The following is an 18546-nucleotide window of genomic DNA, read 5'->3' on the forward strand; positions in this document are numbered from 1 at the left end:
CCGGGGTTTGAGCCAAGACTCCTGGGCTTTCCATAGTAAATCCCTGTAAGGTCCTGTTACATATGGTCTGAATCCCGTTTTTCCGGCACACGCGATCGGATTGTGTCGCATCGGCGCCGAAAAACAGGGGGTGTGGCCGTCGGAAAAACCGGCGGATTCGGAAAAATTGTGCTATTTAAAAATAAAAAGTGTGCTTGACACACACTTACATGCACCAGGAATAGGATGGTGAACTCCGGCGGACTTCAGCACAGCAGTGCACGACCCTAGTGAATCAGCGGAAGACCCGAATCCTCGTCAGAGAACGCGCTGCTGTATCGCGACTGGACCGGGTAAGTAAATGAGCCCCACAGTATCAGCCTATGCATCAGCGACAGTGATAATACCCTGCAATACATTTGTTCATATAGTCAAATAGTAACAAAAAAAAAAAGTGAAAAAAACCCCCAGTTTTAAATAAAGATAAACAAATAAATTAATCTAAAAGACCCCAAAGCTCCGTTACCCAACAAAAATTATGATTTTTACCTATATTGTCCCATATAAAATGCATCATGTATCAATATAAAAATGGTAGTGTTGTAAAGCACAAATGGTGATGCAAAAATTATAGATTGTTTCCCCTCATGAGGTTTTATTGTACAAAATCAGTAAAATTTAAGCAAAAATATAGAAATTTGGTAACGAGGTAATTGTACTGACCGGTTGAATAAATGTAGGGTATATGGTGACCATCAAAAAAAAAATAAAAAAATAAATTACAGCGTCGATGTTATTTCTACAACTCTCAACAAAAAAGTTAATACATTTTTATCAATAGGACATAGCCACCCGAAAATATCATCCCGCAAATAATAAGCCCTCGCATGGAAAAGTTTTATTTAATATTTTCATTTATCATCCACATGTGGGGGGTCTCCGTACAGATTTCATGATGGGTTTTTCTCTTTTTAACTTTTGTGAACGTGTAAATTTTTGGACTAAATGAACGCATTACCAACAAAATTGGACCATTCTAAATTTCACCTCCATTTTGATTTAATGACTATGAAGATCTCAAGGGGTTAACAATATTCCTAAAAGCACTTTGCGGGGTGCAGATTTGAAAATGGGTTGATATATAAGGGGCCTTCTCATATTATACATATTTTTTTAAATTTGATTAAAAACAATTACGATCCTCAAAAAAGTCAATTCAGAAATCTCCTTGAAAATACGGAAAAGCGATGTTCGCTTTGTAAATTAATTATCCAGATGTTGCAAAAATTATGAAAACCTAAAGCAGACGTATGGGAAATGTTATCCAGCAGCTAATTGAGGTGGTAAATCTATCTGCCTGAAAGCGAGATCATTCCAAATTTAGAAAATGGCAATTTAAAAAAAAAAAAATTCTTAATTTTTTTTTTTATAAATACAGGCAGCCCCCAGGTTACGTACAAGATAATTTCCAAATGTTTGTTCTTAAGTTGAATTTGTATGTAAGTCGAAACTGTATATTTTATGATTGTAGATCCAGACAGATTTTTTTTTTTAGCCCCAGTGACAAATACAGTTTCAAAATTTTTTGCTGTAATTGGTCCAAGGATTATCAATAAAGCTTCATTACAGACTCCTTACAGCTGATCATTGCAGTCTGGGACTATAGTAACATCCAGAGAGGTCACCAGAGGTCACAGTGGGCAGAGAGGTCTGTCTTTAACTATGGCTCGTCTGTAAGTTGGGTGTCCTAAATTACAATAACTCCCATTTTTTTAAAAAATGGAAAGAAAACAGCCAGTACAAAAGAGTAAGAAAAAATTGTACAGATATTGCAGTTTTTAAAAAACAAGCATTGATTTAAAAAAAACAACTTTTTTTTAGAAAAAGGCTATCCACCCCGCATTTTAATACAAGCCTACACAAATCCCTATCCCTCACTCAACAGGAATGTCTGTCAAAGGATAAGAGTGTAGAAAAATGTGATCAGACTAATGAAAAATATCATTTGAATTTTTTTTTAATTACTCGATATAACGACAAAACGAAGGAAACATTGGCACCTTCTAGAAAAAGACCGTCTACTAAATACATGTATCCCGAAGAAACCCGTTGTAACTTATAGAAGAGCGTCTACGCTGAAAAATCTCCTGGCCCAAGTCAGATAAAACATCTGAAGGGATTCCAAAAATCAGAAAATGTGGCCATAAGTCATGTTTGTGTTCTGCCAATATTAACCATGACGCTACAAAGATCAAATATAACTCAAGAAACTTTCCAGATTAAATACACAAACATGGGGGCTCATTTACTAAAGGTCCGTGGACCGCACAAACTTCGGATATTCCGATAATTACCGTTTTGACAATTGGAGTTTCAAAATTTTTTTGCTGTAATGGGACCAAGGATTATCAATAAAGCTTCATTACAGACACCTTACAGCTGATCACTGCAGCCTGGGACTATAGTAACATCCAGAGAGGTCACCAGAGGTCACAGTGGGCAGAGGGGTCCGTCTGTAAGTCGGGTGTCCTTAAGTAGGGGACCGCCTGTAAACAGAAAAGTTATCAACCAAAATTTACCACTAAAATGAAGGACAACATGTGACGGGAAAAAAAATCTCAGAATCGCTTTCATAAGTAAAAGTGTTCAAAAGTTATAACCATATAAAGCAATGCAAAAAAAAACAAAAAAAAGGGGCCTTGAGGGGGAACCTGTCAGCAGAAATTGACCTAATAAACTACAACCAACTTCCAGATCATGTTTCTTTTACGACCCAGTGCGGTGGCATCATCCAGGAAATCAACTTTGAAATGGGATGTAAACTGGTTGTATAAAGTCAAGGAGGCGGAGATTTTAACACTGAAGTCAAGCTCTCTCTTCCTCAGAAAGCCCCTTCACTGTAATTGATGGTCCTGAATCCAGAGACCTCACTAACCAGATCTCCTGAAGTCCAGCACATGATGTCAATCACAGAGGAGGAGGCCTCCAGAGCTCTTAACCTTGACTCCAGTGTTAAACTCTCCGCCTCCTTGACTTTTTACAACCAATTCAAAATTGATTTTCTAGATGACGCCATCACACTTCACCATGAGAGAGGCAAAATCTAGAAGGTGTTACGTGATTACACAATATACTGGTAGTGGTTTATTAGGCCAATTGATGACAGGTTCCCTTTAAGCTATAAACTGGCTATGTTCTTAAGGGGTTAACAGTGTTTATGTGTTTGTTGTTGTATTTTTGGTCATTTGGAGTTTATCTTTTCACCATTATGTCTATAACTTATAGGTCACCTACAGATTCTGCTGTGTGAATGGAATAATATGAGGCTGTATGGTAGTCTCTGGAGAGGCGGATTAGTGTTGGTCTGAACACGGCCTTACTGGATATGTCTGGTGATGTCACAGGTCATGATGGACCCGGATGAGGTCACACGTGACGATAACCTGAAGCCCCAGCCTTGGTTTTGGGTGTGAGGGATATTCTAATAACGGGCAGAGCTCCTCCATCCGCTGCACCCCCTTACCCCAGGGTGATGCCGCTTTCTGCTACATTGTTGCAGGAATGTTTCATAATGTCTGGTAAATGACGATTAATAGCAATATCTATAATGCGCGGGAATAATTGGCGCCTCAGGAGCCGTACATATAATTTCTCCATATAATTCAGCGGTAATAGCCGGACGCGGGCGCTCTCTGTGTTGGTTCTGGTAATGGGGGGGGGGGGCCCGGACCCCCAGGGAATCTGTAAATAAAACATCTGGAGCTTTTAAGTTAAATGTCCCCAGAAAGCAGTAAATGGGTGATAATTCCCCGTACAGCCGCTGACCCGGCCTCAATCTCATGGCAATTGTAAAGGCGGTGCCATCCAGGCCCCCAGCTGCTGCCGCATTGTGCAGCTCCAGCTCCCTGCTCGGCCCTGCCGCTATTCCTGCAGGAGCTCCCACTGCGGCCACAATGGCTACCAGGGAGGTTTGACTCGTCAGAGAGAAGCGTCTTTGTCTTAAAGTGGCGGTCCATTGTCACCAGGTCCCACAGAGCTCCTTAATGAGGCTCAGCGCCCCCTCCGCCGGGTCCATCTTCCTGACATGGCTTCCTCCATCGCTCAATGATCAGATAGTAATTGTCTGGAGATCTTACTCTGCAGCTATTTCCCTGCCTGAAAATGTCACAGCAATTGAAAAGCTCTTAAAAATTTCCCAGAAAAAGTAAAAAAAAAAAAAAAAAGGAAAAAGGTAAAAAAAAACTCCGGCTCCTAAAGTGCAGTCATTACCCGCTCCACAAACTCCCAAGTACAAGACCCTTCATGAGTGTAGGGGGCGCACTGTGTGACATCATCATGGAACCACACACTGATCTGCCACATAGACTATGACATCACTGCCCACACTCTGTGACATCATCATGGAACCACACACTGATCTGCCACATAGACTATGACATCACTGCCCACACTCTGTGACATCATCATGGAACCACACACTGATCTGCTACATAGACTATGACATCACTGCCCACACTCTGTGACATCATCATGGAACCACACACTGATCTGCCACATAGACTATGACATCACTGCCCACACCCTGTGACATCATCATGGAACCACACACTGATCTGCTACATAGACTGTGACATCACTGCCCACACCCTGTGACATCATCATGGAACCACACACTGATGTGCCACATAGACTATGACATCACTGCCCACAGCCTGTGATATCATCATGGAACCACACACTGATGTGCCACATAGACTATGACATCACTGCCCACACCCTGTGACATCATCATGGAACCACACACCCATCTGCTACATAGACTGTGACATCACTACATAGACTATGACATCTTGGCGCTCCCCTCTGTGCTTTCTTACAATGACATGACAGAGGCAGAATTCAACACCTGGATTCAAGGTTTAAGAATTGGAGAACATGGACTCTCTACAGTGTATATATATCGACCTCTCCATATAGTATATATATATACCTCTATACTGCGTATTTTAAGGAGACCGTAGGGAGCAGCACCTGTCCAGCTGAAGGTGTGGAGACTGTAGGGAGCAGCACCTGTCCCGCTGATGGTAAGGAGATCGTAGGGAGCAGCACCTGTCCAGTTTACAGTGGAGACTGTAGAGAGCAGCACCTGTCCAGCTGACGGTGAGGAGACTGTAGGGAGCAGCACCTGTCCAGCTGGCGGTGAGGAGACTGTAGGGAGCAGCACCTGTCCAACTGACAGTGAGGAGACAGTAGGGAGAAGCACTTGTCCAGCTGACAGTGGAGACTGTAGGGAGCAGCTCCTGTCCAGGTGACAGTGAGGAGACTGTAGGGGGGAGCACCTGTCCAGCCGACGGTGAGGAGACTGTAGGGAGCAGCACCTGTCCAGCTGACAGTGGAGACTGTAGGGAGAAGCACCTGTCCAGCTGACAGTGAGGAGACAAAAGGGAGCAGCACCTGTCCAGCTTACAGTGGAGACTGTAGGGAGAAGCACCTGTCCAGCTTACAGTGGAGACTGTAGGGAGCAGCACCTGTCCAGCTGACAGTGGAGATGGCAGGGAGCAGCACCTGTCCAGCTGACAGTGAGGAGACAGTAGGGAGCAGCACCTGTCCAGCTTACAGTGGAGACCGTAGGGAGCAGCACCTGTCCATCTGACAGTGTGGAGACTGTAGGGGGGAGCACCTGTCCAGCTTACAGTGGAGACTGTAGGGAGCAGCACCTGTCCAGCTTACAGTGGAGAATGTAGGGCGAAGCACCTGTCCAGCTTACAGTGGAGACGGCAGGGAGCAGCACCTGTCCAGCTGACAGTGAAGACTGTAGGGAGCAGCACCTGTCCAGTTGACAGTGAGGAGACCGTAGGGAGCAGCACCTGTCCAGCTGACAGTGAGGAGACAGTAGGAAGCAGCACCTGTCACTGTGAAGTGACTGTATAGAGGACAGCACCATTTCGGTTGACAGTAAGGAGACAGGAGGGAGCAGCACCTGTTTGGCTTACAGCGAGTGGACAGAACCTGTCTGGCAAATGGTCAGGGGACAATATGGGCCAGCACTTGTCAGCCTTATGGTTAGAAGACAGTAGGGGGCAGCACCTATGCAGCTCATGGTCAAGGGATAGTAGGGGGCAGCACCTATCCTGGCTGTTGTTTGGCTGGTGGTGAGGTTGTAGTAGGGGGCAGCAGTTATCCGGCTGATAGTGAGGAGGTAGCAGGGGGCAGCTCCTGTCAGGCTGATGGTGAGGAGGTAGTAGGAGGCAGCACCAGTACTTGCTGACGGGGAGGAGCTAGTTGGGGGCAGTAGTTATCCGGCTGATAGTGAGGAGGTAGCAGGGGGAAGCTCCTGTCCGGCTGATGGTGAGGAGGAAGTAAGAGGCAGCACCTGTCCGGCTGATGGTGAGGAGGAAGTAAGAGGCAGCACCAGTCCGGCTGATGGTGAGGAGGTAGTAGGAGGCAGCACCAGTACTTGCTGACGGGGAGGAGCTAGTTGGGGGCAGTAGTTATCCGGCTGATAGTGAGGAGGTAGCAGGGGGCAGCTCCTGTCCGGCTGATGGTGAGGAGGAAGTAAGAGGCAGCACCTGTCCGGCTGATGGTGAGGAGGTAGTTGGGGGCAGTAGTTATCCGGCTGATGGTGAGGAGGTAGTTGGGGGCAGCACCTGTCCGGCTGATGGTGAGGAGGAAGTAATAGGCAGCTCCTGTCCGGCTGATGGTGAGGAGGAAGTAAGAGGCAGCACCTGTCCGGCTGATGGTTAAGAGGTAGTTGGGGGCAGTAGTTATCCGGCTGATGGTGAGAAGGTAGCAGGGGGCAGCTCCTGTCCGGCTGATGGTGAGGAGGAAGTAAGAGGCAGCACCTGTCCGGCTGATGGTGAGGAGGAAGTAAGAGGCAGCACCTGTCCGGCTGATGGTGAGGAGGTAGTTGGGGGCAGTAGTTATCTGGCTGATGGTGAGGAGGTATTTGGGGGCAGTAGTTATCCGGCTGATGGTGAGGAGGTAGTAGGGGGCAGCACCAGTACTTGCTGATGGGGAGGAGCTAGTTGGGGGCAGTAGTTATCCGGCTGATAGTGAGGAGGTAGCAGGGGGCAGCTCCTGTCCGGCTGATGGTGAGGAGGAAGTAAGAGGCAGCACCTGTCCGGCTGATGGTGAGGAGGTAGTAGGGGGCAGCACCTGTCCGGCTGATGGTGAAGAGGTTGTAGGTGGCAGCACCAGTCCTTGCTGAAGGGGAGGAGGTATTTGGGGGCAGTAGTTATTTGGCTGATGGTGAGGAGGTAGTAGGGGGCAGCACTTGGTGATGGAGAAGGCTCCTGAGACAACTGGACTCCATCACAGCTGCCAGGGGGTGAATGTGGACAACGTCTCACAATTTACAGTAGATTGCAAACTACGCAGGTCAGGGCGCTAGCTCTTTTTATTATCTTTAGTGTGTGTGTTACACAGAGTATAGGGGGCGCCTCGTGCACAGTCATGTATATAGCGTTTATACTGTATAAAAGGGGTCTACTTCCACCCATACAAGGGGCCTGGCCTATCTCCATGTGCCTGGAGTCAGGATCTTGGCCATCCTGCTCTCCTCTTCTCCGCCAGCCCCAGTGTATTATATACAGACTGTCTGACCGCCCTGACCTCTGACCTGGGGGTCATGCTGACCTGTATGTGGCCTCTGGGAGCTGTAAGTGAGTAAGCGTAGATTACAGGATATCCCCATTACCAGGATAACCATATAACAGGATAACACAGCAAAGAAGATAAATCTATTCTACCAAGCACGCACACCCGCAGCGGGGACAAGGTACTAGCATGGGGATACTGCTCCTCCTAAAATATGACAACCCTCAAACCTAGGGGTACAGCCCGACACATGTACACCCCTTATCTATATGACCCTGGAGGTACAGCCTGGAACATATACACCCTTGAAAGATGACCCTGGGGGTACAGTCTGGTACATGTACACCCCTCATATATATGACCCTGGGGGTACAGTCTGGTACATGTACACCCCTCATATATATGACCCTGGGGGTACAGTCTGGTACATGCACACCCCTCATATATATGACACTGGGGGTACAGTCTGGTACATGCACACCCCTCATATATATGACCCTGGGGTACAGTCTGGTACATGAACACCCCTCATATATATGACCCTGGGGGTACAGTCTGGTACATGTACACCCCTCATATATATGACACTGGGGGTACAGTCTGGTACATGTACACCCCTCATATATATGACCCTGGGGGTACAGTCTGGTACATGTGCACCCCTCATATATATGACACTGGGGGTACAGTCTGGTACATGCACACCCCTCATATATATGACCCTGGGGTACAGTCTGGTACATGTACACCCATCATATATATGACCCTGGGGTACAGTCTGGTACATGTGCACCCCTCATATATATGACCCTGGGGTACAGTCTGGTACATGTACACCCCTCATATATATGACACTGGGGATACAGTCTGGTACATGTACGCCCCTCATATATATGACACTGGGGGTACAGTCTGGCACATGTACGCCCCTCATATATATGACACTGGGGGTACAGTCTGGTACATGTGCACCCCTCATATATATGACCCTGGGGTACAGTCTGGTACATGTGCACCCCTCATATATATGACCCTGGGGTACAGTCTGGTACATGTACACCCCTCATATATATGACCCTGGGGTACAGTCTGGTACATGCACACCCCTCATATATATTACCCTGGGGGTACAGTCTGGTACATGCACACCCCTCATATATATGACCCTGGGGGTACAGCCTGGTACATGCACACCCCTCATATATATTACCCTGGGGGTACAGTCTGGTACATGTACACCCCTCATATATATGACCCTGGGGTACAGTCTGGTACATGTACACCCCTCATATATATGACCCTGGGGGTACAGTCTGGTACATGTACGCCCCTCATATATATGACCCTGGGGGTACAGTCTGGTATATGTACACCCCTCATATATATGACCCTGGGGGTACAGTCTGGTATATGTACACCCCTCATATATATGACCCTGGGGGTACAGTCTGGTACATGTACACCCCTCATATATATGACCCTGGGGGTACAGTCTGGTACATGTACACCCCTCATATATATGACCCTGGGGGTACAGTCTGGTACATGTACACCCCTCATATATATGACCCTGGGGGTACAGTCTGGTACATGTACGCCCCTCATATATATGACTCTGGGGTACAGTCTGGTACATGTACACCCCTCATATATATGACCCTGGGGGTACAGTCTGGTACATGTACGCCCCTCATATATATGACTCTGGGGTACAGTCTGGTACATGTACACCCCTCATATATATGACCCTGGGGGTACAGTCTGGTACATGTACACCCCTCATAAATATGACACTGGGGGTACAGTCTGGTACATGTACGCCCCTCATAAATATGACACTGGGGGTACAGTCTGGTACATGCACACCCCTCATATATATGACCCTCGGGGTACAGTCTGGTACACGTACACACCTCATATATATGACCCTGGGGGTACAGTCTGGTAAATGCACACCCCTCATATATATGACCCTGGGGGTACAGTCTGGTACATGCACACCCCTCATATATATTACCCTGGGGGTACAGTCTGGTACATGCACACCCCTCATATATATGACCTTGGGGGTACAGTCTGGCACATGTACACCCCTCATAAATATGACCCTGGGGGTACAGTCTGGTACATGTACACCCCTCATAAATATGACACTGGGGGTACTGTCTGGTACATGTACACCCCTCATATATATGACCCTGGGGTACAGTCTGGTACATGTACACCCCTCATATATATGACCCTGTGGTACAGTCTGGTACATGTACACCCCTCATATATATGACCCTGGGGTACAGTCTGGTACATGTACACCCCTCATATATATGACCCTGGGGTACAGTCTGGTACATGTACACCCCTCATATATATGACTCTGGGGGTAGAGTCTGGTACATGTACACCCCTCATATATATGACTCTGGGGTACAGTCTGGTACATGCACACCCCTCATATATATGACCCTGGGGGTACAGTCTGGTACATGTACACCCCTCATAAATATGACACTGGGGGTACAGTCTGGCACATGTACACCCCTCATAAATATGACCCTGGGGGTACAGTCTGGCACATGTACACCCCTCATAAATATGACCCTGGGGGTACAGTCTGGTACATGCACACCCCTCATATATATGACCTTGGGGGTACAGTCTGGCACATGTACACCCCTCATAAATATGACCCTGGGGGTACAGTCTGGTACATGTACACCCCTCATAAATATAACACTGGGGGTACAGTCTGGCACATGTACACCCCTCATATATATGACCCTGGGGTACAGTCTGGTACATGTACACCCCTCATATATATGACCCTGGGGTACAGTCTGGTACATGTACACCCCTCATATATATGACCCTGGGGTACAGTCTGGTACATGCACACCCCTCATATATATGACCCTGGGGTACAGTTTGGTACATGTACACCCCTCATATGACTCTGGGGGTACAGTCTGGTACATGTACACCCCTCATATATATGACCCTGGGGATACAGTCTGGTACATGTACACCCCTCATATATATGACCCTGGGGATACAGTCTGGTACATGTACGCCCCTCATATATATGACTCTGGGGATACAGTCTGGTACATGTACACCCCTCATATATATGACCCTGGGGATACAGTCTGGTACATGTACACCCCTCATAAATATGACCCTGGGGGTACAGTCTGGTACATGTACACCCCTCATATATATGACCCTGGGGGTACAGTCTGGTACATGTACACCCCTCATATATATGACCCTGGGGTACAGTCTGGTACATGTACACCCCTCATAAATATGACCCTGGGGGTACAGTCTGGTACATGTACACCCCTCATATATATGACCCTGGGGGTACAGTCTGGTACATGTACACCCCTCATATATATGACCCTGGGGGTACAGTCTGGTACATGTACGCCCCTCATATATATGACCCTGGGGGTACAGTCTGGTACATGTACACCCCTCATATATATGACCCTGGGGATACAGTCTGGTACATGTACACCCCTCATATATATGACCCTGGGGGTACAGTCTGGTACATGTACACCCCTCATATATATGACCCTGGGGTACAGTCTGGTACATGTACACCCCTCATAAATATGACCCTGGGGTACAGTCTGGTACATGCACACCCCTCATATATATGACCCTGGGGTACAGTCTGGTACATGCACACCCCTCATATATATGACACTGGGGGTACAGTCTGGTACATGTACACACCTCATATATATGACACTGGGGGTACAGTCTGGTACATGTACACCCCTCATATATATGACACTGGGGGTACAGTCTGGTACATGTACACACCTCATATATATGACACTGGGGGTACAGTCTGGTACATGTACACACCTCATCTATGACCCTGTGGATCCCTATAATTGGAGGTCTCTAAGTTTACGGTAAAGTTCATGTGTAAGACAAGAGGCGGCGGCTGGGATTAACTCTTCACTTGCTGTTCCTGGCCTTTGGGAAGTAGGAGACGATGGTTGATCATTAACAATGGAGATGTTTAATCTATAACGAGGGGTAAATGGGGAGCGGGTTCATCCCTGGCGCCCCTATTCCAGTGCAGTGAGGGATAGATAGATGTGGAGGGTGCCCCGCGCCCCGGCCACCCTGTGTAATCCGCTGGTAATCTGCTAAACTTCCGATTGATTCCAGGGATAATGTGTTTGTGGCCGGGCAGCGCCAGTCTGAGCAAATAAGATACCAGATGTTTCATGCATTGGCAGATAAATTAATTAGACACGGCGGATTGTGTGTCGCAGTCTGGCGCTCGCCGCCGCCGCCGCACAAATCTCCGGCTTTTCCTTTCAATAGGACAAGATAGGGGCAGATCCTGTTTTCTCCTGCCATGAATAGAGGAGATGCTTTTAAGGTCGCTAATTGTGCTTCACGATAATTACCACAATATTGCTGATTATTAGCCACAATTAACACGTGAAATCATGACCTTTGTATAAATGCCTGTGCCCGTCCCCGGGGGGCGCTCAGCAGGGGCTCTGCCTCCCTCTATAGTCAGATATATGGCACCCCCCCTTCCCCTTTGTTAAGTGAATATCTCTCAAGCCTTGTGTGTGTGGATTTCCAGCTGGGACGTGTGTGACAACAACCCCCACCATCTTGGGTTTCTAACGAGAAAACAGTTTGCACACAAATACTTGGTAAGAACGACGAGTGTGTGTGGGGGGGGGGGGGTCCTGTCACATTACTTATCCCCCCCACAATAATCTGCTTTGTGAGCCGCGCCAAAAATTACCGCTCAGTGAGCATCTCCGCACCCGCAAAGTCACGGAGCGTTCCTAAAATACAATAATCTACATTGACCCAATATTTTACATTCACAAATATATTTACAAACAATTTGTAAAAATAAAGAGAAAAAAAATCCCAAATTAATAATAAAATATAAAAATATGAGAAGTGAATCACAGATAAAACCGGGTGGAGACGCATCCAGACCCTGCATCTGTTTTATCCGGGAGAGTTTTCCATTATTTTTTTTTTTATTTCACATCTAAATTCTATGAAAACTGCAAAAAAGATGCAGCTCCGGTGTGAACCTGCACTCAGGGTCTGCAGGGTGGTGGGGTTCACATTTAGAGAAGGAGGGGGAATTCTCCATAAAATTCTCCAAACAATTGAAAAAAAAAACATTCAGGATTATAATAGTCTAAAAACTTTTTTTTTCTTTGGCAATTCTTTATTTTAAATTTCTTTTAAAAATTCTAATACGAATTTGAACCAACGGAAATGTAGAGAATCTGAACCTTAGAACATAATGAAATCCAGTAAGAGGGGAGAGAAGCCGTGTAGCTGTATACATCATCATCCGATTCATCCGTCCTTATATCTGATACATTTCACTCGGATTCCTTTTACGTCTTGCGCCTTTAGATTGTGGATTCTAGTAGATTTCATTTCAAGCTTTTATAGATTTTTGTTTTGTTACATTTGTAACATTTTACTACATTTTATCTCATACTTGATTCGTGATACAGTTTTATATTTTACATATTGTTATGCATGTTGACACTTTTATATATGCATTTAACATTACTGAAAGAAGTTCTAATCATTTTACGTGATGCAGTTGTTAAAAGTTTGACGCGTTTTTGCACTTTTATGTATATTTTTGACAATATGTCATTATGTTATGATAGTTTTGTTATTTGTTATTTCATCCAGTTGTGACTTTTGTTTTACATTTTTTTATGTATTTTCTACTGTATTATATATATATTACATTACTGTTAGAAGTTCCAATCATTTTACCTGATGCAGTTGTTTTATATTTTACATGGATTAGCACTTTTATGTGTATAATAAATTACTTTATTATAAGTTATCATAGTTTTGTTATATTTGATGTTTTTTATATTTCATCCAGGTGTCACTCTTATGTTTTACACATTTTGATGTTTTTCAGACACACACACACACACACACACATATATATATATAAAACATCACTGTTAGAAGTTGAAGTTCTAATTGTTATTTACATTACGTCATGATAAGTTATTATAGTTTTGTTATACCGTGTTTGATATATTTTTTATTTCATCCAGTTGTCACTGTTGTTTTACATATTACATATTTTAAGAGATTTTAACACACATATATACAGGCGGTCCCCTACTTAAGAACACTCGACTTACATACGATAATCAGCTGTAACAGTTATCACAGGTGTCTGTAATGAAGCTTTAGTGTTAATCCTGGTTCTTATGACAACACAACATTTTTAAAATCCAATTGTCACAGAGACCAAAAATGTTCTGGCTGGGATTACAATGATAAAATATACAGTTCCGACTTGCACACAAATTCAACTTAAGAACAAACCTACAGACCCTATCTTGTATGTAACCCGGGGACTGCCTGTATTACATTACTGTTAGAGGTCCTAATTGTTTTATTTTATACATGATTTACTCTCATGATATTTTACATGTATTTGCACTTTTATATATTATTTGACATTACGTCGTGATAAATTATTAAAGCTTTGTTATCTTTGATATATTTTATATTGGATCCATTTGTTACTCTTATATTTTACATGTTTCTTTTTGACATTAAGTCATTCTAAGTTTTTATAGTTCTGATATATCCGATGCAGTTTATTTTATATCTAGTTGTTCCTCTTTTATATTTTCTATTATTTCTCATACTTTATTTGAATTTGAGATTTTATAATTGTTTTTATACATTTTCTTTTACTTATGATGTTATGACATTTTACTTGATTGCTGTTCCATTTTTCTATTTAATTATTTTCCAGAATGATTCAATACTAAACAACTATGAAGATCTCTGTGACCTTTATCTGATAAATTTGTGATGAATGGTAAAGATTTGGGGTCTCGTTGTGTCCAGTTTGTGTCGGGTGATGTATTTGGCCCCCTCGCCCCCCCTCCCTTTCCTCTAGAGACTTAGCTCATGATGACTTCGCGGAGGCGCAGATTTTTCCGTCCTTGGAGAGCCGTCGTCTTGTGTTGTGCACAATGTCAGTAAATTAATAACACCTCGTTATCATCAGGCAATTAATTGCCTCCGATTCTCCGCACATTCCGCACTGTTCTTGTTGTTTACCTATTTTCTCTTTTTTTTTCTGATCTTGTGAGAATAATTATGTGTGAGGGGAGGGGGCCGCATCCTTATAGGAGCCGATCCGGGGGAAGGGAGAGAGATACTACTAATCACCCACCACTTCTAAGACAGAATACAACTAATAGTCACCCTGTGCACATAACACGGCAGAACTATGGACTCCAGGATGGAAGGCAAAGGGGAATCTAGAGAGAGATATAGATAGAGAGATAGACGGATATGAGAAAGATAGATATGAGATAGATAATGCTAATAGACATTTGGTCCTACCAATAAAGCTTCTTTCAATTGAATTTAACATATAGGAGACAGATTCCATGGCATAATTCACGTAATTTTGCTGTTAATTTAGAATTATTAGATAGATAGGGGATAGAAGGAGGCTGTCATTTTATTGAATAGCATAGAGTTCAGCCAAACTTTTGGCTTGCCCCCTGGTGTGATATTCACATTTTCTGCAGTGATGCTCTGGACTTTGTTCTAAATAGATAGATAGATAGATAGATAGATAGATATGATATACATAGATAGATATGAGATAAATAGATATGAGATATAGATAGATGATAGATAGATAATAGACATGAGATAGATAGATAGATAGATAGATAGGAACAAAATGAAGACAGGCAGCACTCCAAAATAGTGAAAAAACAAGGGTGATAGATAGATAGATAGATAGATAGATAGATAGATAGATAGATAGATAGATAGGAGATAGATAGATAGGAGATAGATAGATAGGAGATAGATAGATAGATAGATAGATAGATAGATAGGAGATAGATAGATAGGAGATAGATAGATAGATAGATAGATAGATAGGAGATAGATAGATAGATAGATAGATAGATAGATAGATAGGAGATAGATAGATAGATAGGAGATAGATAGATAGATAGATAGATAGATAGATAGATAGATAGGAGATAGATAGATAGATAGATAGGAGATAGATAGATAGATAGATAGGAGATAGATAGATAGATATTAGAGATAGATAGGAGATAGATAGATATGAGATAGATAGATAGATGATAGATAGATAGATAGATATACAGGCGGTCCCCTACTTAGATATGAGATGGATATGATATAAATATGAGATGGATATGATATAAATATGAGATGGATAGATAGAATATAGATAGAAATCTACACAGAATATAGATAGATAAAAAATATAGGTAGATAGATATGAGATGGATAGATAGAAATCTACATAGAAGATAGATAGATAAATATGTGAGAGATAGATAGAATATAGATTAGATAGGAGATTGAAAAAGGAAATCCAAGGCAGTGCTGTGTAAAATACAGTTAGGCAGGTTTCTGGCAGAAATCTTGTTAAATAATGGTAGATAAGCAGGCAGCGCTCCAAATGATCTGTGAGATTCAAGGGAGTATTTATTTCCAATCTGACAATGTTTCGGTGTCGCACACCTTCCTCAAGCTCAGATTAATAGATAGGTAATAGACAGGAGATAAATAGATAGAATCGCAGCACCTCACACTAATAGTTCCATGGAAAATGTGAGGGATCTTTATTCACCCAGAGTGGAAAGTGGTAACATTTTGGTTCTTACCAATGAATACAAATGTTGCCTTTTTTCCCCTCATATTTTTCCATTGATCTATTGTTGTGCTGCCGTTTTTTGATTCTATTTATTGATGGATTCATCAAGTCCAAGGTGTCATTGCTGGTGCTGCTGGACGTATACATGTATACATAGACATGAAGAAGCCGCTCCTGGCCGGGAATTTACATTTTATTGGTGAAAGCCTGTGACTGGGACCTGGGGGCTCTCTACACCAACTTTTGAGAGATTTGTTTTGGTTGTAGATAAATAGATAGTTACACATGAGCTACAGATAGATAGATAGATAGATAGATAGATAGATAGATAGATAGATAGATAGGAGATAGATAGATAGATAGATAGATAGATAGATAGATAGGAGATAGATAGATGGAGATAGATATGACATAGATATGAGATAGATAGATAGATAGATAGACTGATAAAATAGATAGATAAAAAGATAGATGGATGGATAGATAGATAGATAGATATGAGATAGATAGATAGATAGATAGATAGATAGATAGATAGATAGATGGAGATAGATAGATAGATAGATGGAGATAGATATGACATAGATATGAGATAGATAGATAGATAGATAGATAGATAGATAGATACGAGATATAGATATGCAATGTTATGATGATAGTGGATAGATGATAGATCTTATGCTCTGGTGGAGTCCAGGACCACCTGATGACCCCTGAGGATGCGGCCCCCTATCTAATGGTTGAGGTTTATTGTGCAGGAGATTATTGGGAAACACATTTTCTTTTATGGATATTACCGCTGTGTGTGTATGTGAAGGGCGCACTTCACTTCACTCAATGCGTTGTCACTTTCACAGACAGTGGATTGTTCTATCTGTTGCTCCTTTTGAGCCCCCCCCCCCTCCTCCTCCTCCTCTTCGTCCTTGTCCCGCTGCTTTCTCTGCAGTTTCTTAGAATTTCCTCCTTTTGAAGATCTAAAGGCTGGAAAATCAGCCACAAACATGTACAGGGAAGACAACAAAGAGGGATGTCGCCTGCAGAGGCTGGAGCAGAGTTGGCCTACAAACCACAAGATGCTGGATACCTGTGGGTCAGGGGTCACCTCCTAACCCTTTCATGACCCTGTATGACCAGCACCTCGCCGTGACATAATAATACAGACGCCCACGTAAGAGGAGGAGTATAACACAATCCATACAGTGCGTATACACCGCAACACTACAAACACGGAACTCACCGGTTATTCCCATTCTCGAAGCGTAACAGCAAAAATACGATAGAAACCAAATCCACTTCTGAAGGACACTGTTGGATTTTGCACGTTCTTTTGGGTACAAACTGCTTGCACAGGTATTTAAGAAGTGTCTGCACACGTCCATTTCATGTCGTGGATGCACTAGTCTTCATGAAACACAAATTTACGCACTGAAAGGGGAATACGTGGCTCAATGGGACCATGCGACCACGCAAAGTCTGACAGAAAAGTGTTGCACACCCTATGTTAAAGGTGCACCAAAAGTGGTGCACTCTGAAAGAGCAGTGCAGGGCCCCTGCACACTACACAGGGCCCTGCACATAGTACAGACTGCACTGTTCTTAGTAAATGTGCCCCAATGTCCTCCATTTGTTCAACAATAAAGCAGGAAGTGGTCCCCACACTCCTCCTTTCTTCAGAGCTCCTACACTTCAGATTGTCCCTCGCACCCTAAGATTTTCCTTGTGAAGGAGTTATTCTCGAGAGAGTCCTGATCATTCCCAGACCCCAACGGCGAGTCGCTTTCAGAACCAGACAGAATACGCTGAAAGATGCCAATGCGGTGTGTGGAGATGCTTCACATGCCCTCCTGTCACCTAATCCTGGAAAAAAAGACAAAACCATCCCTTACAGGAGTATATGCACAGAAGTGCCCTCTCTACGGGAGCGGAGGAGCCCAACCCTACGGGAGCGGAGGAGCCCGACCCTACGGGAGCGGAGGAGCCCGACCCTACGGGAGCGGAGGAGCCCGACCCTACGGGAGCGGAGGAGCCCGACCCTATGGGAGCGGAGGAGCCCGACCCTACTGGAGCGGAGGAGCCCGACCCTACGGGAGCGGAGGAGCCCGACCCTACGGGAGCGGAGGAGCCCGACCCTACTGGAGCGGAGGAGCCCGACCCTACGGGAGCGGAGGAGCCCGACCCTACGGGAGCGGAGGAGCCCGACCCTACTGGAGCGGAGGAGCCCGACCCTACGGGAGCGGAGGAGCCCAACCCTA

General features: G+C 44.2%; 1 protein-coding gene across 2 annotated transcripts in view; it reads right to left on the reverse strand.

The window, feature by feature from the left end:
- HSPA12A (heat shock protein family A (Hsp70) member 12A) overlaps positions 1 to 17688 on the reverse strand; it is a 95698-nt gene extending 78010 nt beyond the window's left edge. For both annotated transcript variants that reach the window (XM_072129511.1, XM_072129510.1), the window contains exon 1: positions 17532 to 17688. In XM_072129511.1, coding sequence (XP_071985612.1) covers positions 17532 to 17673 — 142 coding nt within the window. In that variant the 5' untranslated portion in view covers positions 17674 to 17688. The remainder of the gene's footprint in view (positions 1 to 17531) is intronic.
- Between the last annotated feature and the right edge of the window lie 858 nt (positions 17689 to 18546).

This window comes from Engystomops pustulosus, chromosome 11 (assembly GCF_040894005.1).
Source record: "Engystomops pustulosus chromosome 11, aEngPut4.maternal, whole genome shotgun sequence".
NCBI lineage: Eukaryota > Metazoa > Chordata > Amphibia > Anura > Leptodactylidae > Engystomops > Engystomops pustulosus.